The sequence below is a fragment of the Engystomops pustulosus genome, chromosome 3, assembly GCF_040894005.1.
Source record: "Engystomops pustulosus chromosome 3, aEngPut4.maternal, whole genome shotgun sequence".
NCBI classification, from domain to species: domain Eukaryota; kingdom Metazoa; phylum Chordata; class Amphibia; order Anura; family Leptodactylidae; genus Engystomops; species Engystomops pustulosus.
This window is the reverse complement of record NC_092413.1, coordinates 98,929,330-98,951,281: the sequence shown is the minus strand read 5'-3', so window position 1 is coordinate 98,951,281 and position 21,952 is coordinate 98,929,330. Positions and strand designations below refer to the sequence as shown.

The following is a 21,952-nucleotide window of genomic DNA, read 5'->3' as shown; positions in this document are numbered from 1 at the left end:
GCAAGTCAAGACAATGGCCCACTTCAAAAGGTTATATCTTCTGAATTGTGGCACAGAGAATCTCACCTTTAGTATCCCATCAGTATTGTGTTTGTAGGGGCCACAAAACCATAGATGCAGTAAAAAATGATACAGCTTTCAATTCCTAAGGCTACATGCACATGATGTATGCCTGCTGTACCATAGTACGGCGGGCATATATCGGCATCGGGGAGAGGAGGAGGGGGAGAGCGCCCTCTCCATAGAAATACACTACGCCGTATTCCATAGAAAGATGTACGTGCTGCACCATACCACTCCCGCACAGCGGAACGCCATTGTGATGTATGGGGGACGTATATACGCCGTATATATACGTCCACCGTATATATATGTCCCCCGTACGTTCTTGTGAATGTAGCCTTACTGTGGATACTTTGAAACAGTGGGTATCTCTGCTTGTCTGTCACCTAGAAACACTATCCTGATATGGTATCAATAGATAGATGGAAATATATATATCTATGCAGCCTGGCTCTGGTAATCACATGGCAGTTTGGACTATACTGGTTTGGTTTTACTCCCACATCATGTCATAAGGCCTCTTGTAGATGCTGCTTGATGTCAAGGGAGCTGCCCTACAAGGTAGCTAAAAGAGGCGTGGTTTTCGTTATCCCATCCTGGAAAACTTTGCATATTTTCCCAGTGGAGCATCCATGGCTATAAGACCCCACACACCTATATGGTGGTCTTAACTGGCAGTCTCGGCAAGGCGAACTCTTACTGGACTAAGCATAGACATCCTAATGCTGCTTTCATTGGAGCATTACAGGGTTGCGAGAGTTTCATCAGGGTTTGGTTAATGAAAAACTGACAATTTTACATCAGATTTCAATCAGATTTTGTTCAGTGTGTAAGTTTATCATTACTTTTTTATAAATCAGTTTTTAACATGTCAAAACACAACAGGGAAAAAAACGATTCAATGAAAAGTCCCTACGGGAGTTAGTGCAATAGTAGTGGACACCTTACCTCTAACTGCCAGGCTGCATCTGGACTTACCATTGTTAAAGACATAGCCCTACTGTACTTGCAAATAAACTAATTTCGCTTGAGTACTTTTGACAAAGCCTGTAAATGGGCAGGTCCCCCCCACACTGTTCCAAATATGTCCTTTTCCTTTCTCAGTGAATCCACAAGTGCATGTTCTCTACCAGAAGTTACTACTTTTTTAATTGCTCTTATTGTTTCTGCCGGTCCTTTTGTATATGAAGATATCCATGTCTGGGCTTCTTCCATTGCTTTGTCTGCAGTTGAAGATAAAATGTCATCAGCCAGTCCTATGCTCAAAGCATGTTCAGGGTGAATCCCTTGGGCACTGCTCAATAATTTAAGAGCTTGTCTAGGTCCAATGATCTGAATTAATCTTGACGCTCCTCCCCAACCAGGAACTATTCCCATATGCTTGTGGACAAATCTTATTTCACTTCCTTCAGTCATCAGCCTGCACGATCAAAATAAAATATATATTTATAACTATTATCTTGTCAGGAATTATATTTAAACAGTTTAGATTCATACAGAAATTTCTAAAACTAAAATTCTGTTTTATATAAATGGACAGAATTCTGCAAGCCTCTTCAGGTAAGGTAACAGTATATATAATCAACTCAAACTTAAAGGATATCTACTACCAGGATGGTGGATTGTTAACCAAGCACCCTGACATAAAGATGTGTGCCCCCTCTGCCAGGAGCCGCTCTTCTTTTAGCTTCCTATGCCATTGTCTTTACAAAAAAAGGGTTTTAAAATGATCCAAATTGGCTATATAAGTGTTAATGGAGCCTGGAGCCCCTCAGGTGCATTTGCATAATTTTAAAGTCTTTTAAAAAAAAAAAAAAACAAGTGCATAAAAAGCTTAAAGAAAAGTAGATCCAGCCAGAGGGAGAACAAACCATTATGTCAACATGCTAGGTTTACAATCCTTCACCCCGGTGGTAGATGTCCTTTAAATTAAAAAGATTAACCCCTTAACGCCGAGGCCCTTTTTCGGTTTTTTTCGTTTTCATTTTTCACTCTCCACCTTCAAAAATCTATAACTATTTTATTTTTCCATGTGCAGAGCTCTGTGAAGGCTTGTTTTCTGCATGGCAAATTGCACTTAAAATTTTACGGCTTTCACTCTGCACCCCACATGACATGTCTACTTTATTTTTTGGGTTAGTATGATCACGGGGATACCAAATTTGTATAGGTTATATAATGTTTTCACACAAGAATTAAAACATCCTGTTCAAATTTTTTTTTAAATTTACTTTGCCATCTTCTGGCGCTATTAATTTTTTTGTACTTTTGTGTACAGAGCTGTGGGTGGTATGGTTTTTTTGCGACTTTTGATGACGTTTTCAATGCTTAAATTTTTTGGACTGTACAGCTTTTTGATAGCTTTTTATTGAATTTTTTTAATATTTTTCAAAATGGCAAAAAAGTACCATTTTCGACTTTGGCCGCTATTTTCCGTTACGGGGTTAAAAGCCGTGAAAAAACATCATCATATTTTGATAGATCAGGCATTTTCAGACACAGCGATACCTAATGTGTTTATGATTTTTATCTGTTTATTTATATTTATATGACTTCTAAGGAAAGGGGGGTGATTTGAATTAACGTATATACTCGAGTATAAGCCGAGTTTTTCAGCACAAAAAATGTGCTGAAAAACACTAACTTGGCTTATACTCGAGTCAAAAAGCTAAAAAAAAAAGACTAAAAAAAAAAACTAAACTCACCTTTCCAGCGGCCGCGCGAGTCTTCTATGCGATCCCTCTGGCTGCGGCACCAGGTCAGTACAATGTCAGTCACTGACTTCAGCCGCCGTCGCGATCGTATTGTGTGTGCCGGCAGCACTGCGGCTGACGTCAGAGCTGCGCGCCGCACGGACCTGGCGCCGCAGCCAGAGGGATCGCATAGAAGACTCGCGCAGCCGCTGAAAAGGCGAGTTTAGATTTTTTATTTTTCAAAATTAACTGTCCAGCTCCATAACGGGCCGGGGATCCGGCTCTTTAAGAGGGCACAGGGGCTGACAGGCTACATATTGGGGGCAGGGGCTGACAGGCTACATATTGGGGGCAGGGGCTGACAGGCTACATATTGGGGGCAGGGGCTGACAGGCTACATATTGGGGGCAGGGGCTGACAGGCTACATATTGGGGGCAGGGGCTGACAGGCTATATATTGGGGCAGCGGCTGGCAGGCTATGTACTACTGGGGGCTGGCTGGCAGCTATATACTACAGGGGGCTTGGTGGCTATATACTGGGGGGGGGACTGTGACCAATGCATTTCCCACCCTCGGCTTATACTCGAGTCAATAGGTTTTCCCAGTTTTTTGTGGTAAAATTAGGGGCCTCGGCTTATACTCGGGTCGGCTTATACTCGAGTATATACGGTAATAGGATTTTTTAATATAATTTTTTTAAGCTTTTTTTTATATATATATATATATATTTTTTTTTTTTACTATTTTTTAGCCCTCTAGGGTACTTTAACCTTAGGCTGTCTGATCGATCCTACCATATACTGCTATTCTACTGTACGGCAATATATGGGGATTTTACTCCTCATTCATTACAATGTGCAAATTGCACATTGTAATGAGTGGCTTAAATCCAGCCATTCTTGGGTGCCAATGACATCACGAGGAGCAACTATCCTCACCAAGATGGCGGCGCCTGTGCACTGCCATCTTTTTGACAGGTTAACACCCACACCCACGATGTTTGCTGCAAAAGAATTACCAGCTATGGAGAGGGCTCAGCCCGTTTGGTAAGGGTTTAACCTAGCATTTAACCTGGGGTCATGAGGATGCCTTCTCACTGGATGGGACACAGTGGCACTGACAGAAATAAATTACAATCCTTGTGGAGGCAGCAACCAAGGGCGAACCGTACAGAGGGATTGCTACTCGTGGGCAATTATTGGATGCCATTTTTAAATGATGTCTTTATCCGCAGTTTAAGAAATTGGCATACAACTATTGTCAAATAGATAAGGGAACGTCCTCATAACAAATACATTTTAAAATGTAAAGGGTTTCCTCTTAGCTCATTACATTAAGTAAAGCACATTAAATAGTTTCATCATTTTACTTTTTATTTGCAGCAAAAAAGGTGTTTTTTGAAGAATGAATTAAATACAAGCTCATCATCACAAGGAGAGACTACCATTTGGAGTAGTCCATATCTACTCTAGCAGCCATTCCATTGTCTAGTCTCCTTATCTGCAATGTTTTGGGGGCAAGTTCCCCACTATCAGACCAAACAGCAATAAAGCATCATAAAAATTTACCTGAAATCACATGCCGTACATATCTCAGCTCCACCACCTATTGCTTTTCCTTGAACCAGGGATACACTGATGAGTGGTAACCTAAAATGAAATATCTACTAATATATGTAAGTGTGCATTTTACAAATAAGTATAGGTAATTCACCAGTAAAGATACAAAACTATAAACATTATTTCCCATGTGGGTAAAAACAACAGCTTTTACATTAATACCTGAATATTGGAAAGTCTATATTTACAGTCTTCACTTGAGGGACTGGGTAGTGGTATTGCTGGTTATGAAACCAGCTCCATGCACTGTGTTTTTGTGTAGGAATGAGAATGTTACTCATCCTTCAAAATCACTGAAAATCAGATCAACCCCTATCATAAATCAGGGGACTTGATTCCCCATAATAGGTGGTGCAACAGGTCTAGAATGCACTCTGCTTCTCCATTCACTGTCCTTGTGAATCTCCAACAGTGCCATAGATAACGAATGGAGCAGCAGGCTGCAAGACTTAACACTCCATACAGAAACAACATTTGATTTGAAGGCACAACCCAGCAGGCTCTGTTCTGCTGGGAAAATGTGCGATTTACAATATTCAGTTACTGAATCAGAATGTTGCTGGCATTGCGAGCAAAAAGGTGCAAATTAAATTAATATCTGGTGGTATTGTCCCATAATTAGATTTTTCGGCAAGAAGTGCTGAACATGATTGGGGCAATAATTTCATTCTGTATTGTTTTATAGCACTTATTTGCCTTCTTAATGACCGATTTGTTTTTTTGTTGTTGTTTTCATTGTTAAGAGGTCCTAATGCTTTGGGAATGTATTCACAAGGATTGGACATGTCTAGATTTATGTAAATATACATGTATTTATGCAGATTGATGTAACTGTGTATATAATGTATGAAATACTGAGTACTATTTGTTTGTAAACTATTGCAAAACTCCAATAAAAACTACTTTGAGGAAAATGTGGCAGGTTTTGTAGCTGAAGCGCTTGCCATTCTAGAAGACGAAATCTTCTATCAATTCTGCATGAGCAAGAAAGGGTGTTCTACAACCCCACAGATTGATCAAATTTGGAGGCTCCCGAGATCAAAACTACCAGCATAGCCTGCTCAGTGTCTGTATTGAACCCTTGATTTGCATCCTGAGAAAATGACTATACATCTGTTTGAAATACATGGAATCCATTGATTTCGGTTTTTGTCTAATTTTGGAATATAGAAAATGTTATTCCATAATTGCAACCGGACATCAATGTGCTAAATTCATTAAAAAGAATGTGGGAGATTCATTAACTTGCCTACAGACCACTTGAACAGTTTTCCTGTTTGTCCGAAAAATGGGTGCGGCATTTCAAAGGGGTCATGGCCTTGACCAGGCACCAGAAAGTTCAGTCTAAGCTCCAGAAAATTCTGATGTTAACTAGACCATCTAATAGCTGGTCTAAAATAGACTCCAGGATTCTTAACTACTCCAGATACATCATCCAGCAGGATTTATCTAGCGCAGAATACGACTGTGGAGTCTGACTGCAATGGTCTATTCTCCCTCCCTGCCTTTTATAGCAGGCAGCACGCAGATTACTGTGAAGTGAATCGCCATTCCCAAGATTACTTAGAATGATTCTGTTTAGTTGGAATCCACAGGGCTTCCTGTACAAAACATTATAAAATGTCTCTATAAAGATGCACAAATGTGGACTTTTACAACTATTTTCAACTTGAAGGATGAAAGTACCTTTGCAGCCTTGTCAAGGTGTTCTGCATAAACATACACATCATCAGCCCATCCTGCAGACATAACAAAAAAACTACGTAAAAGTGGTTATCATTTTACATCAAATCTTGTGTTTTGTTCCTATGACATTAACAATGATTTAACAGAAAGAGTTGATTACCTTTGGTTTGCAAAGAGCATTAGTTGCACTCAAGTCTGCACCAGAGCAGAAAGTGTCCTCTGCACCATACACAATTAGACCTTTCCCATCATTCCACTTTTCCAGATCACTTATCTGTTCCTCCAATTCTAACATCATTGATCCTATGAGATAAATTTGAAGTGTGTATTAATGTACACCAAGAATTTCTAGCTAAGATACACTATACACACTATGGGGGAGATTTATCATTAGTCCTGTGTAGCTTCTGGCGCTAAATTTTGTGCAAACATCGTTTTTGCTTTTTTTTTTTTTAGCGAGAAAAAAATGCAACTCTAAAGTCACGCAATGGTGGAAAAAATACACCACAGAGTGTGCAACACCACATTTATCAACTGAGAATTTTCAAAAGAACGCAAATTTTATTGCAAAACTGTACCATATAGGAGGTGGTGTATGTGGGTCCAATGCGACTACAGGGGAAGTTTTTGCTCAATTTTATGTTTGAGGTATCTGAGAATTTCCTGTGCAAAAACATCGCAGAAGGGCAGAAATTGAGCAGATGTTAAACATACGTGCGACTGGTGCAGTCTATGTGCATAGAGCACACACAACATTCTTAGTATTTATACTCCATAACAATCTGTGCAGCCTTACACCTTTGCCTGTAAGACACTTCCTACTTATGCATTTTTTAAAAAAATAATTTTATTTACAGCCCAGTCTCACTACCGCAGTGTATATGAGAGCCTCCTTCTAAATTTCGCACCCTCCACGTTACTTTCTCAGACTCCGAACCAGGTTAATATTCCTCAAAGCTAGACACCAAGCAGTCTACCATCAGGGTTGCCTACATACAACCATAAAAATAGTGTACTCTTTGTGCTACCGTGCTGGTAATGGGTGTCTATAAGTATTCTTAAAAGGGGTGTTATCAACTTCGACATAACCTTTAATTCTTCTGTCGTAAACATACATTTCATCAATTGCATGTTATTAAAAATGTACCTGTGTAAAGATAATTTTTCATAAATGTAGCCATGTTGATGCTTAGAAACAAGATCCTTGGATTTGACCACCACCACACTCTTCCAGCAGTGGCCAGACATACACTATTGAGGCCTGACCACTCGACAGGATTCAGCTTTCATTACCACTGCATGGCTATGGGATATGTAGTAACTCTCTGACATTTCATGTGCAAAAATATTTTGTTTCTTTGCTCTGTCACTCCAGCAGCAGCGGTTGTATCCAATGACAGCTGTCCTACATTTCTAAGTGGCCATATGACTACATTCATGGGAAATGATCTTCACACAGGTAATTTTTTTTAAATAACATCCAACTAAAGAAATGTATTTATATGGCAGTTGAATAAAATTAAGTGTGTATGTCCAGATGAGAAGACCCCTTTAACTATAGATAGGGTATGGTGTCTAATCAATAGGATGGTGTAAAAATTAAAGCCATCCATTTGTGTTGTCCTAAAAAGAAAAATCTCTGTATGTTAGTTGCATGTCGATTTTTCTGCTGTATTTTTCCACCTTTGTTTGGTTTTTTGAGCATTTTCCAAACTCTTAAATACATCCCCCCTCCCCCATTTGGCAACTCTATTCCCCCCTAATTATCACAGAAAGTGTTCCTAACTGACTTACAAAAAAAGAGAAAAAAGGAGGGTTCCAATGCATTTAATAAATGTGTAATATTAATTCAGGGTTAGATAGTCAGTAAATAATGAAATAAAGAAACTGTCCACTTTAGGATGCACAATCCGTATTATGCATTTATTGTTTAAACCCATTTCCATTTGTTTTTCTCTCCCCACCTTCCAAAATCCATAACTTTTATTTTTTCATGTACACAGCTGTTTTAGGGTTACCGTATATATACTCAAGTATAAGCTGAGATACTTAATTTTAACACAGAAAAAACTGAGTTTAAGCCTTTAGTGGGAAATGCATTGGTGCCAGCCCATGCCCCCCCCCCCCCCCGCTAACATCATAGTGTGTGCCCCGTCATCGGCATAATGCAGCTAACACCCGCTATGTGAGTCTGCTCCATACATCCTTTACAGCCATGTGAAGTACAGATACAGTCCTTCCGCCTCTAGTCTCTGAAACACATCTTTTTTAAGGATATACCTTTACACAACAATAAACCCACAATACGTATTTTCTGACTATCTACCTCTGATTCCTAAGAAACTAGCACATTTTCTGCCATATGCCCTCTACTGACAACAATACACATTCAAGTAGCATATTCCTGGTTACTATATTATATATACATATATTGTGGGGAATTGCTCAGGTAGATGCCTGGTAGTAGTGCAGGAAGCAGGGACACATGCAGGGTTAAAGTCCAAATAAAGTGTTTTATTCACACTTCAAAAAAACAACATAAATTCAGCCTTGGTTTTGGCACATATAAAGCAACACAAAAATAAATCCTGCCCGGCTAGGCACTGCCTAATACAATATCAGATCCTAGCTATACAGGTACCAGGCTGCCTGGCACATGCTCTGGGCCAGCAGTAGTACAGGAGGCACTCAGTTACCTTTGCTGTGTGAACTCAGTCTTAGCCTTCAGCTCTCCAGGTAGTGCCTCTCCTACTGCCTCTGGCCTGCAGATAATATCAGACTCTAACGAGACCTGTGACCCGCACCTGTGGGCTATACAAAAGCCCAGGACCGAAGCCCGGGTGGAGTAGGAGTCGCATTACCAGCCTACCCCTATTCCATAATAAGCAGGCCCAGTACAGACATTACCAATGTGTCCATGTTAGCTAGGCCAACATAGACCAAAGAGACTATTCCTGCTTACTATATGTCTGCATTAACCCTTGGGTTACTGCAAACAAATCCAGGGCTTTTACCACACCACACCTCTTACTTTCTCACATACTATATATACATTATATATATATATATATATATATATATATATATATACATGCACAGTATCTTTCTGCCTAGTCTCTCCTGGCTATAATTAGTTCATTGTCATGATGGTCATTATATAAAAAATGGTTGACTTTTGGAAGAGATCAAACTTCTTGCTGTCAGTTACAAATGCACCGTGCTCCCAAACATCAAGAGAAGGAAACCTGTCTAATGATGATGAGACAGAAAGGAGCATAAGATAAATAGGAAGTTAGACAGTTAGACACTGAGGTACATGTTGATTTCTATACCTGAAATTGCATTCTTTCGGGATGGGTTATTGAGGCACAGCTCTGCTATTCCATTTTGTCCTTTATGAAGATTAACGGACCCTCCTGAGTGCAGAGCCAGCGCCCGCTTTGCTTCAGTTTCATTAAATCCATGACTACTGTTATACAGACTTCTATGCTGACACCATCTTGCTTTTGCTCTCTTCATCGCGCATCTTAATATGGTAAGTGGCATGTCTACAATTAAAAAGGATGATATATATGTTACTAAACAAAAAGTTAGAAATTGAGATATTTTTTACCAAATGCTTAAACTAAGTGGCAGAAGTGCTCAGATGAATGATGTGTTCTTTCCACTCCACAAAGACAATTGGGGCATTTATCTAACTTTTTGTGTTTTTTTTCCTCTTTTTTTGTAACTTTTACACTAGTCCTTAAAAGTTCACTGCAAAGAGTTTTTCACTGTTGCATGTGATACATCTTAAGAATTCAGATGTGGAAGTCTAGAAAAGTTGCAAATTATTGCGCAAATTAACTCCAGTCCAAAGCAAGCGTAGGGAATAGTTTAGATAGAGTTGCTTAAACATTTGCAACTTTTGTGTGACTTTCAAAACATACCATAGGTCTAATCACTTATATCTGAAGAGTGAAGAAAAACTTGGCACTCCTTGTTTTTGGTAAAATAGGAAATTCTTATTTTATTTTCATTCCAGTGTTTAACGAGAAAAGCAATCCAATAACAGTTTGTGCAACGTTTCGTCTTAATTCAGGCCTTCATCAGGCACGGATTGCTAGGTATATGAGAAATAATGATGAGGTGCAGTGCTGTGACTGCTGCAGCGCGAAGGGTAGTGTGAAGAGCGGGCACTCCCGCTGAAGTGAAGTCCCTCTTCACTTCAGCGGGAGTGCCTGCTCTTCACACTACCCTACGGCGCGCACAAGTCCTAGGAGGCAGGGAAATTCGCGCTGGAGCAGGGAGACCGTCGTTGGAGTTTGGAAAGATGAGAGAAGCTGCCAAGCTACGGGGGCACAGGGATGCACATGGGTGCACCTGCAACCCAGAACATGGGTCACAGGGGCACTCGTGACAGTACCCCCCACCCCTCCAGCCTCCCTTTCTTCTTGGTCTGGAGGAACCTTTGCAAAAGACCACAATCGAGGATGTACCCGAGGAAGATGCAAGATTGGTGATAAAGTCCTGGGATTTGGTAACTGCAGTAGCGGACCAGCTGGTTTAAGATGAGATGGCTTGTTTCGGGGACAGGAAGTGCAGGAACCCACAAAATGAGCACTAGCGCCACTCTTTCACACCAAGTTTAATTGCTAATAGTTCTCAGTCTTCTATGGAGTAATTTCTCTCTGCAGCAGAGAAGGTCTTTGAGAAGACCCCACAGGTGAGACTTTGGCCTTTGGGCCCTTTCTGGGTGAGCACTGCTCCAGCTCCTACTGAGGAGGCATCAAGTTCCAGCTGGAATGGCTCCTCTGGATCAGGCCATGTGAGAACTAGAACAGAGGTAAAGGCAGTCTTCAACTTAGAAAAAGCTTCTTCTTCCGACCAGAGTTTAGGATTGGCGTTCTTCTTGGTCAATGCCACAATGGGAGATACAAGGTAGGAAAGTGTGGCATAAATTGCTGGTAGTAATTGGTGAAGACCAGTAATCTCTGTATAGCACGAAATCCTACTGGGCGAGGCCACTGGAGAACCGCAGACAACTTAGTGGGATCCATCTGTAGGCCCTTATCAGAGATGATGTACCCGTGAAATGGAAGGCTCTTCTGGTGGAACTGGTACTTCTCGAGTTTAGCGTATAGGCGATTGGCCCCCAGACGTACTGATGGGACATCAGAGTACATTTAAGAAGCGGGTAGAGTTACCAGAGGCTTGGAGGTCACCGCAAAGAGTATGGTGGACACCGGATGGAGAGCCATGAGACAGTGAGATTGGCACTCCGGACCCATTTTTCCCCAGTCTGCCAGTCGAGCACAGGAGCCTGTAGCTGCAACCAAGGGGGGACGTGGACCTGGGAAGCACAACAACGATAGTCTCTCTTTGTGCAATGCCCCAACTTGCAGAGAAAGAAGCTTGGAACCACAGAGTATCTGCCTACTAATAGACAAAATGACCAGTGGGTTTTCAAGGCGGTATACAGGAAGGCAATACTTAGAAACCAGGGCAGCATCCACAAAGTTTCCTGCAGAGCCGGAATCCAGAAAGGCCAAAACTTGAAACTGGCATCCTGTCCCAGGCTGAGTAGAACAGATATGTTAAGGTGTGGAGAAGCTTTGCTCTCACCTAGGGACACTTCTCCCAAGAACTCTAGGTGCATGTGAATTTCCCAGCGCTGAGGACGGAGTGGACAAGTCTGAAGGAAGTGTTCCGGACTGGCACAATAGAGACAGAGCTCCATCCACCTGCATGGGTTCCTCGGCAGCTGACACAGAAGACGGCTGAGATGGAGGTTAGAAGACAGGAGACAAGCGGGATAGATGTTGGGTTTTGACTCGCAATTGTTCAAGACGCTGCTCCTCAGAACGCTCAGTGAACAGGATGCCAATCCGAGTGGCCAGAGAGATGAGACCACTCAGAGTAGACGTTAGGTCTCATGCAGACAGTGCATCTTTAATATGTCCAGAAAGTCCCTTTTTAAAGGTTTGCGACAAGGCTGCTTTATTCCAAGCCAGGGTACGGAACTGGACTGCATAGCTGGCGAAGTCCCATTGACGCAAGTACAGCAGGGCGGTTTCAGCTGAGGATGCCCGGGCAGGTTCCTCTAAGATGGACTGGAATTCAGCGAAGAAGGAGGTAATGTTAGCTGTGACCGGGTCCTTCCTGTCCTGGAGGGGAGTAGCCCATGCCAAGGCATTCCCGGAAAGGAGGCTGGTGATGAAAGCCACTTTAGACCGCTCCGCTGATAAAGCCACTGCACAACTTAAAGTCCCCATCATACTAAGAGGGGATGGAAAGTCTTAGCTTAGGTTCTGCAGATGGTGGACAAACCAGAGTAGCCGGAGGGACCGCAGAAACTTGAGGCTGCTGCTGGGTAGCAATCAATTGCTGCAACATGGCAATCTGCTGGGACTGCTGGGCCACGATTGTGGTAAGATCAGCCAGGCCAGGTAGCGGGACCTCGGCAGGATCCATGGCCGGATCTTACTGTCAAGGTCAGTGATAGTGGATCCTCTGTACCACCGCGGACGATGACGTAAGCTGACACCTGGGAGCAGAGTATAAGTGGTACTCGGTTTTCACCAGAGCACGCCGCAAAGCAGGTTGCGGAGTGGCACCACCAGGTTGCTCCACAGGTGCGACTTTGTCCGCCGTGGCGGCCAAGGCGAAGTACAAAGACGTAGGGCAGAATTGTAATCGGGGACAGGCTGCATGGGATCAGAGTAGGAGATGTAGTGGAAGGTCAGGGCAGGCAGCAAAGGAGCGTAGTCAGGGACGGAACCGGGGTCAAACCGCAAGGGAACAAGCTTTCTCAGAGGCACGAGGCACAAAGATCTGGCAGGGGACACAGGAAGTGGCCTGGAATTTAACTGAGAAGATGGTCAGCCAGCACCAATCATTGGTGCACTGGCCCTTTAAATCTTAGACGGCCGAAACGTGCATGACTCAGGAGGCGGGCAAGTTGACAGAAGCTGCGGAGATCCGAGGACACAGGGAGGCACACGGGTGCAGTTAATATCCAATATCGGTGCTAGCACCGATCGTTGGTATTAACCCTTTTGATGCGGCCAACAAGCTGGCAGTGGCATTTAAAAGACAGCGAATGCGTGGGCGCCCCAATCTTTGTTCCAATCGTAGTAGTATTGCAGTATATGGTGGGAACGAAAAATTCAAATCACCCCCCTTTGCCTATAACTGATATAAAATGTAATTAACAGTAAAAATCACAAACATGTTAGGTATTGCCGCATCTCAAAATGCCCGATCTATCAAAATATAAAAACGGTCATTGCTGGCAGTGAATCTCATAACGGAAAATAGCAGCCAAATGTCCGAAATGTTACTTTTACACCATTTTACATCACAAAAATATAATAGAAAGCAATCATTAGGTCGCACAGTCCTCATAATGGTAGCAATGAAAAAGTCGTCTCATCTTGCAAAAAATGAGACCTCACAAAGCATAAAAAAGTCATTAGCATCATAAGAAGGGTTTTTTTTTTTCGTACACATTTGTTTAATTTTTGAAAATATATGTAAACACAATAAAACCTGTATAAATTTGGTATCACCATTATCATACCGAAGCAAAGAATAAAGAGGTGTTATTTGTAGAGCAAAGTGAAAGTCCTAAAAGCTGAGCCCACAAGAAAGTGACGCAAACGCGTTTTTTCACCAATTTCACCACATTTGGAATATTTCCTGCTTCCCTGTACACGCCATGGAATAATAAATAACATCACTGAGAAGTAAAATTTTTATGCAGAAAATAAACTCACACAGCTCTGTGCACAGAAAAATGGGAATTTTTTGAATTTTTAAAGATGGAGAACAAAAAAAAACTAATAAAAAAATCCTGCGTCCTTAAAGGGTTAATGCAATTTAAAAAATGGGACAGGTGTCTGATTGCAGACAATATATGGTTTGTTGGGGTTGAGTATAATTCTTTATGGTAATTTCGGTTTCATTTGCATACATCAAAATTGTATATGACCAATAATCTGGATTTATTTCCAGAAACGCCTGGGTTAAATCGGTGAGCACCGTCATACAGGTGTGAAAATTGCCCATATCTGGAGTAGATTTCTGATCATTTGCATATGGAAATGTATGCATGAAGCTTAGGCTGGATATAGCCATACACCAAGTACACAATACACATGCACTTCTATAATCACTTGTACGTAGAGCTCTGTCATACTCACCTGATGGTAACTGATAGATTAGTAATGTCTGTGTTCTCTCCAGCAGGACCTTGGAACAGGACAACCACAGGTGGATACAGGACCTGTGATGATGTCACAGTCACATGACCGGGCTGCTATGGGAGGGATGACAGAGCTGGTAGGAAGCTTAGAGCTGCTGTGTGATTACAGCCTATTTTACTAGTGTCAAAACAAACCATCAAATTACAGGTCTGTTCCCAGGATTGTCTGGGATAATAAACTACAAGCAGTCATTCCTGATGAAATCCTTAAGGTTTCTGTGTTATCAAGTGCTGAGTGATGTGCAATGTCTGCTTTCTGTAAAGTATGCTGTGTGTGTGTCCCAAGGGAAGTAATCGAATTCTCCCCATCAGGCATCAGGTCTCTGTCACTAGTCCTGCCACCACTATCTGTTGGAGCAGTTCACAAGGATTCCACCCAGTCTTTATCTAGTTAATTCATACATCAATCAATATAAAATCATCTTTTCTTTATAGGGAGAGAAAGTGATGTCACCTGTTACTCCTGCCCTCTCCTCCCCCTGCTCATGTCTGTGTGTAATGTATAGTAATGCATTGTGCAAGAACCCTTCCAATACATAGGCTAGGTCAGCGGTGGCGAACCTATGGCACACGATAGGCTAGGCAAAGGGTCTGTACAGAACCTGTCAGGCAAAATAACCCCCCTAAACTAAATATATGTTCATAAACTGCCATTAGAGAGCATTGCTTCTATCCCTTCATTGTCCCTCTACATGCCTGTAAACCCAAGCAATGAGGTCCTAAAGCTGTATGCAAATGACCTGTGAAATGTCCAATGAGTCATTATCATATTCAAGCTGTCCAGCTTATTCATGAGTGGGAGGTACAGACACACCCCCAGTGCATGACTTGACAGCCTGTATAATGATGTGAGGCTGTATAATGATGTGCTTCCTGGTGCTGGTGCCCCCTGCAGCTTGTGTGTGTGTATGGGAGAGATACAACAGCTCCAGGATGCAGCCATGTTATAGCAGAACATGTCAGGTACTTGTGTAGCTCATGTCTGTGTATTAGGAAGATGCAGCACACACACTGGCAATGCTTTACTATACATTACACACAGACTTGAGCAGGGGGGGGGGAGGGGAGGGGTAACAACGGTGACATCACTGCCTCTGACCATGTGACCAGCCTCATTTACATAATAAAGAAAATATGATTTTGCAATGCTTAATGTATGAAATAACTAGATAAAGGCTGGGATGGAATCCGTGTGAGCTGCTCCAAAAGGTAGTAGTGACAGGACAAGTGACACAGACCTGATGACAGGTGTCCTTTAAGTTTAAATTTGTATGTAAGTCGGAACTGTATATTTTAAAATTGTAGCTCCAGACACATTTTTTTTGTCCCAGTGACAATTGGATTTTCTAAACTTTTTGCTGTAATTGGACTAAGGATTATCATAAAACTTCACCTTACAGTTGATCATTTCAGTCTATAGATAAAGTAAAGCATCCAGAGAGCTTCACCAGAGATCACAGTGGGCAGAGGAGTCCGTCTGTAACTAGGGGTCATCTGTAAGTTGGTGTCCTTAAGTAAGGGACCACCTGTGTGATAATGATTCATTGGATCTCTCTCAGGTCATCTGCATACAGCTTTAGTGCTTAAGTTTACAGGCATGTAGAGGGACAATGTAGGAATAGGTGCAATGCATTCTAATGGCACTTTATGAAAATATATTTAGTTTTGGGGGTTCATTTGACAGGATCTCTTTAAAGTTATAATCTCCCTTTTCTTTAAAGAAACTGAACGTTTGATACTAAAATCCATTATGCTATAAATAAATGAACACAAAACTCAATGTCATTAATCACAAAATGGAGCTTAAATAGTTTGCTTTTATGATTGACAAAATGTTATGGACTTTTTAACGTAGGTGGAGTAATCTCCAAGATGGCCACCACTGGAATCTACAAGTCTCATGATCTTTCAGTTCTCAGTCTGTTAGAATCATCACAGAGCATGCTCTGTTACCATAGTAATACAGCAAACTATTTAAGTCTCACCCAGCTAGACCCCAAATGAATGGGCCCTGAATCCAGAAGTCTTTCATTCTTTGACAGAGACTGGGAATTCCTCAACTGGATCTCTCATTGGGTTTGGACACATTGGGGCAGATGTATTATCGTATATGCGCCATCGGGAACAGATATTTCTGACTATCCCGACTCATCCGTCTATTTTTGACGCAAGTGAGCGTGGCCTATATTTTCCACATCATCTGCCACATTTAAGTTGTGTTTGTTGGCTTTTTTAGGCGCAATTTTTGGTGCAGAACAGACCAACAAAAAATGGTCTGAAATCAAAAAAAAAACAGGCGTAGCCAATGTAAGATTTTGGCACAGATCTCATTTGTGTCTGCATTTTTATGGCACCCAACTGATTAGTTCCGTCTGGCATTAATTACTTGCAGCCGTGCGCTACTTTAATACATCGGGCTATGCTTTCAGTCGTCGGATCTCAGATGCCGACTGTCGAGGTTGCGACACAATTAAAAAATCCCCCCATTCTCCCAGAGCTGGAATGCAAAGCTGACTTGTACCTTTTTTCCAACTCCTGTAATGGCAAAGGTGATACAAAAACTGCATCAGGAATGAACTAAACTAATCCTTATAACGCCGTTCTGGCTGGGGAAAAGCTGGTTTTCTGCCCTGAGAAAGGAGGAAAAGGAGGGTCCAGTATTCCTATCCTCACCCAGACCTCCTTCCAGGCCCAATTCATCATCCAGATGTTCAAAATGAGTCTAAAACTAGTAGCATGGATCCTGAAAGGATCCTCCTAAGTCAAAAGGATCATCAGAGAGATTCATAGACACCCTTGTGGCTAGCAGGAAACCAGTCACAAACTCAATTTACCAGAAGATCTGAAAAAGATTTTATTCATGGCGTGATGAAAAGTCTAAATCAACAAAAACAAACAAAAATTTACTCCAATCAGGTCTTTCAAAAGGGCTAAAACCAAATACATTAAAAGTTCCAATATCAGCCTTAAGTATTTTCTTTGACACGTTTCTTCACCGAACACCCTTGGAATAGAAGATTCATAAAAGGATGTTTAAGGCTTAGACCTACTGTTATGAATTCCATTCCTTCTTGTGACCTTTTCCTAGTATTAGAAGCTTTAAGAAATCTACCCTTTAAACCCATAAGAGAGATAGATATAAAACACCTCAGCCTGAAAAGTGCCTTTTTGGTAGCAATCATAACAGTTAGCAGACTTGGCAAACTATTGGCCCTATCATGTAAGCATCCTTTTCTTCACATCCTTCACAATAGAATATTCCAAAGCTAGTCCCAACGGTAGTATCAAACTTCCATAAGAGTCATCTTTTTACGCTGGTCCAATAAAATTCCAAGAGGAAAAATGAAGCCGTTTGGATGTTCGAATAGCCGTTATCCAATAAAATGGAGCTAAAGCTTCAAAAATTTAAACCGCAAGAGGGCTAAAGTCTACAATTAAAGAGTGTTGTCAAATATACCTTCTCCAGACTCGATTAAAGCACGTTCAAATAGGGCCATTGCGGCCTCTTGGGCATCACTGGACCAAATATGTTGTGCTGCCACCAGGGCCAATCCATTAATGTTTGTCCGCAATTATCGCTTTCGATGTGGAGTCTTCCAAAGATCTATCCTTCGGTAGGATGATTTTTCAAGCAGTATTCCCTCCCAAAAAACGTATCTGGTAAGTCTTCAGGTGTGCTGTAATGGGTAATGCAGTAGGAAAAAGGGAATTAGACTTACCAGTTATTTAGTTTCCACTCGTCTACCAGGATAGCCCCTGTTTTTTTTCCACCCCATTTTCTTTTTCTCATTTGGTGTTGGTTATTATTACAATCTCTCCGATGATGCTCTGGTAGACATTGGTGAAGGGTTGTTAGGGAGGACCATTTAAACCCTCTTAACTTCCTGTCCCTGTTGAGAATATGAGCAACCACCAGGTGGGCTGTCATGGTGGACTAGTGGAAACTGAATTATAATTCTTGTTTTCCTTGCTATTTTTAATTAAATGTAACGTCCCTGCCGTGCTGAGCCCACTTTTCAAAAAAGTGCAGTAAGGGTGGCAAGAGGTGAAAGAAGTAAAAAGAATACTGGAGTACAAGGCGTGAAACACGCCCCTCAGTGGCTTTCATTTAGTTTACTTATGTGCTGTTACTGTAGAATAAGTATTGTATTCAATTTACAGTGTTAATTACTTTGATGTGATTGTTTGGCATTCCTTTGTAGTTGTTTTATGCTATTTTATCTGTAAATAAATATTTTTTTTAAAACTCCCATGAATATATAACTTTAACTGTCAGTTCTGGTTACTTAAAGCATAATTATTTATTGAAATAATTTTGGGGATACAGGCGGTCCCCTACTTAAGTACACCCAACTTACAGATGACCCCTAGTTAAAGACGGACCCCTCTGCACACTGTGACCTCTGATGACCTCTCTGGAGGTTGCAATAATCAGCTGTAAAGTGTCTGCAATAAAGCTTTATTGATAATCCTTGGTCCCATTACAGCAAAAAAATGTAAAACTCCAATTGTCACTAGGGCAAAAAAAAAGAAATTGTCTAGAGCTACAATTATAAAATATACAGTTTTCATTAACAGTTTTCATTAACAAATTCTGCTTAGTGTTGTTGTCAGGACTGTGAGACTGTGGACCCTCTGGACCGCTGCGGGAGATGGTACTAGCCGACACCTGGGACCAGAGTCTAAGTGGCACCTGGTCTTCACCAGACTGGCACATGGACATCTGGGGATTCCGCCTCAGGAGCAGGAGGAGAAGATTGCTGAGAGAAGTGGTTCAAGATGACTGGCTTCAGGAGGGAGACATGGAAGGAGTTCGGGATGCGCATAGATGGAGGATGGCGGAGCTTGGCATCACAGGGACCGGGCATCAGCCTTGACATTCTTGTCAGCCGTACAAAAATGAATCAGCATTCTTCCAGAGCAAGTTTGATGGCTGACAGCTCTCTGTCTCCAATCGAATAATTTCTCTCAGCTGTAGAAAAGGTCTTGGAAAAGAAGCCGCATATGGAAGTTCGGCCCTTGGACCCTTTCTGGGTGAGCATCGTTCCAGCTCATGCGGTGGAAGCATCCACCTCAAAATAAAAGGGCTTGTTAGAATTAGGCCGGGTGAGTACTGGAACCAAGGCAAAAGCGGACTTCAACTTGGAGAAAGCCTCTTGAACTGTAGGAGACCAGGCACGTGGATTGGCACCATTCTTGGTGAGTGCCACGATGGGAGACACCAGAGTGGAAAAATGTGGAATAAACTACCGGTAATAGTTTGCAAAACCCAGATACCTCTGTATGGCTCGGAGACCTTCTGGGCGTGGCCACTAAAGAGCAGCAGACAGTTTTGCAGGATCAATCTTAAGACCTCTGTCGGAAATTATATAACTGAGGAATGGATGGCTGTGTTGGTGAAACTGGCATTTTTCCAGCTTGGCATAGAGATGATTGGCACAAAGTCGACCAAGAACTTGACGTACGTGTGTCTAGTGGGATTCAAGGTCTGGAGAGTACACCAAGATGTCATCTAGGTAGACCACGACACACGTATAGAAAAGGTTCGGGAAAATGTAATTAACAACTTCCTGAAAGACAGCAGGGGCACTACAGCCACCAGCCACCAGCCCCCTGTAGTACAAGGCCCCCAGCAGAATTTAGCCGCCATTCCCCTGTAGAAAATGGCCACAAAATAATAAACTTCATTCTTACCTCACCTTCCCTTCCAGTGATCCCACAACGCTGGCTCTTCCTTGCTCTTTAGGCAGCCGTCGGCCACTGAAGACACAGCTGCCATCGCTGGGGGGAGATCGCCGATGCACTGTTTTGGCAGCAGCATGTAATGATCGGACGCCGACAGCTGACATCCTAGACCCCTATGTGCGATGCAGGCAGCCATGGACTGCTGTGCTTCGCACACGGAGAAAGTCAGCGACTCAGCTGAGCTGAGTTGCTGACTGTCGGAGACTGGTGGGGGCCCCTTAAAAAGTGAAAGTGGTGGGGGCCCTAGGGCTATAGCCCCAGGAGCCCCTCCTTTAATCCGGCCCTGATAGGAATGATGCAGTGGCAAAGTCTCGCTTGTTTTTTAGAGAAAACATCCACAAACTAGCAGAGACTTGGAAGACACAGAAGAGGTCGGAACCAAAAGTGGAACCACCATGCATCGAGATTGGCATTCAGGGCCCCAACGCAGGATCTCACCAGTCTTCCAATTGAGGACCGGAGCATAGAGTTCAAGCCAAGGAAGACCCAGAAGAAGAGCTGATGTGGAGCGAGGCAGGATATAGAAGACCAGTGTTTCTTGATGTAGGTCTCCAACTTGAAGGCGAATGGGTTCTGTGTGGTACCGGACCAGATCGAAAAGAATCTGTCTGCTCACGGAAGAAATGACCAGGGGTGACTTGAGGGGAACCACCGGAATGTGATGCTGGGAGACCATAGCGGCATACACAAAGTTCCCCACGGAAACAGAGATCAGGAATGCTGCGGCCTGCACAGGAGCGCCGGTACTGACACCGAGGAGCACAAGAACAGACAGGCGTGGAGAAGCTGAATTCACACCTAAGGACTCTTCTCCCAGAAGCCCTAGGTGCTGATGTTTCCCAGACGTTGGGGACATACTGGACAAGTCCCGATGAGGTGCTTGGGACTGGCACAGTATAAGTAGAGGTTTTCTAGGAAATGTCTGGAACGTTCCCCAGGCGTAAAGGTATACAAAAAAGTGTGTAGAAGGGGCACTGCTATCTCCAAGGCTGTATTTTTCCTGTTGGAGAGGTATGACATATATATGGATGTGGTGGTGCTCAAACTTAGTAGAACATAGAACAGAGTCACATATTCATCATTGAAGAGGAAAGAAAAAGTTGGCACTCACCACATCTAAAAGATCATGTTCTTTATTCTTTACATCCTAAAACGAAGCATGCATTGCAGGGAGAGGAACATTGTTATACAGGAGCGTTTAGAGGGATGAATCGTTTTGCGCATATCCTAGCGATTCATCTTTCCCCAGGTGTAAGTCCGCACTGTCAACCTGCATAGGTTCACATGCAGACTGTACAGCTGGAGGCCGGAACGACTTCTGGAAGACCGGAGCCAACCGAGGCAGACATGGAAGCCGGACAATAGGTCGCTCATGCTGCAATTCTTCAGCTCGTTCCAAGAACCGCGCGTCTATCCTCACACAATCTCAGCCAATATGCGTATTATCTTATGCTAAATAAGGAAAATATGTCATTTCCAACATGTCCACTTATTTTCCCACTTTCTCATGTTCCTCCTTCTTGATTGCAAGTGTTTCAGTGTACATATGCAATAATGAAATCAGACAGCGGCATCATGAAGGGATATATTCTCTAGGTACTGAAAGAGTTACTTTTATTAAATGTAATCTCTTAAAAAATTACTTCAACTGTGTAGCTATGTTTTAACCCGTTACCTACGTGTATACCATTGGCTATGGGCACAATGAAGCAAACCCCCACTGGTAACGTGATTGGGGCTAGCACCGATTGCGGGTGTTAACCATATGATTGGCAGTTAAAAGCTGGTTGTGCATGGGCTTATAAGGCTGTTTTTGAAGATCTATTACAATGTGCCAGTGGCACGTTATAATAGATCATGTGTAAAATCCCCATATACTGCCATACTGTAGTATATGGTA

At 42.4% G+C, this 21,952-nt stretch overlaps 1 protein-coding gene across 2 annotated transcripts; it reads right to left on the bottom strand.

Moving 5' to 3' along the window:
- Nucleotides 1-897: 897 nt before the first annotated feature.
- ECHDC1 (ethylmalonyl-CoA decarboxylase 1) lies at nt 898-14,400 on the bottom strand. 2 transcript variants are annotated; one of them, XM_072141596.1, is made up of 6 exons: nt 14,246-14,400; nt 9,395-9,610; nt 6,223-6,365; nt 6,063-6,115; nt 4,326-4,406; nt 898-1,483 (listed from the first exon to the last, which is right to left on the bottom strand). In XM_072141596.1, the coding sequence occupies exons 2-6, from the start codon at nt 9,606-9,608 to the stop codon at nt 1,081-1,083; spliced, it is 894 nt and encodes a 297-aa protein (XP_071997697.1). In that variant the 5' UTR covers nt 9,609-9,610; nt 14,246-14,400; the 3' UTR covers nt 898-1,080. The 2 variants fall into 2 exon arrangements, with proteins under 2 accessions (XP_071997697.1, XP_071997698.1); XM_072141597.1 differs by lacking the exon at nt 9,395-9,610 and having other exon boundaries at nt 14,246-14,379.
- Nucleotides 14,401-21,952: the final 7,552 nt, after the last annotated feature.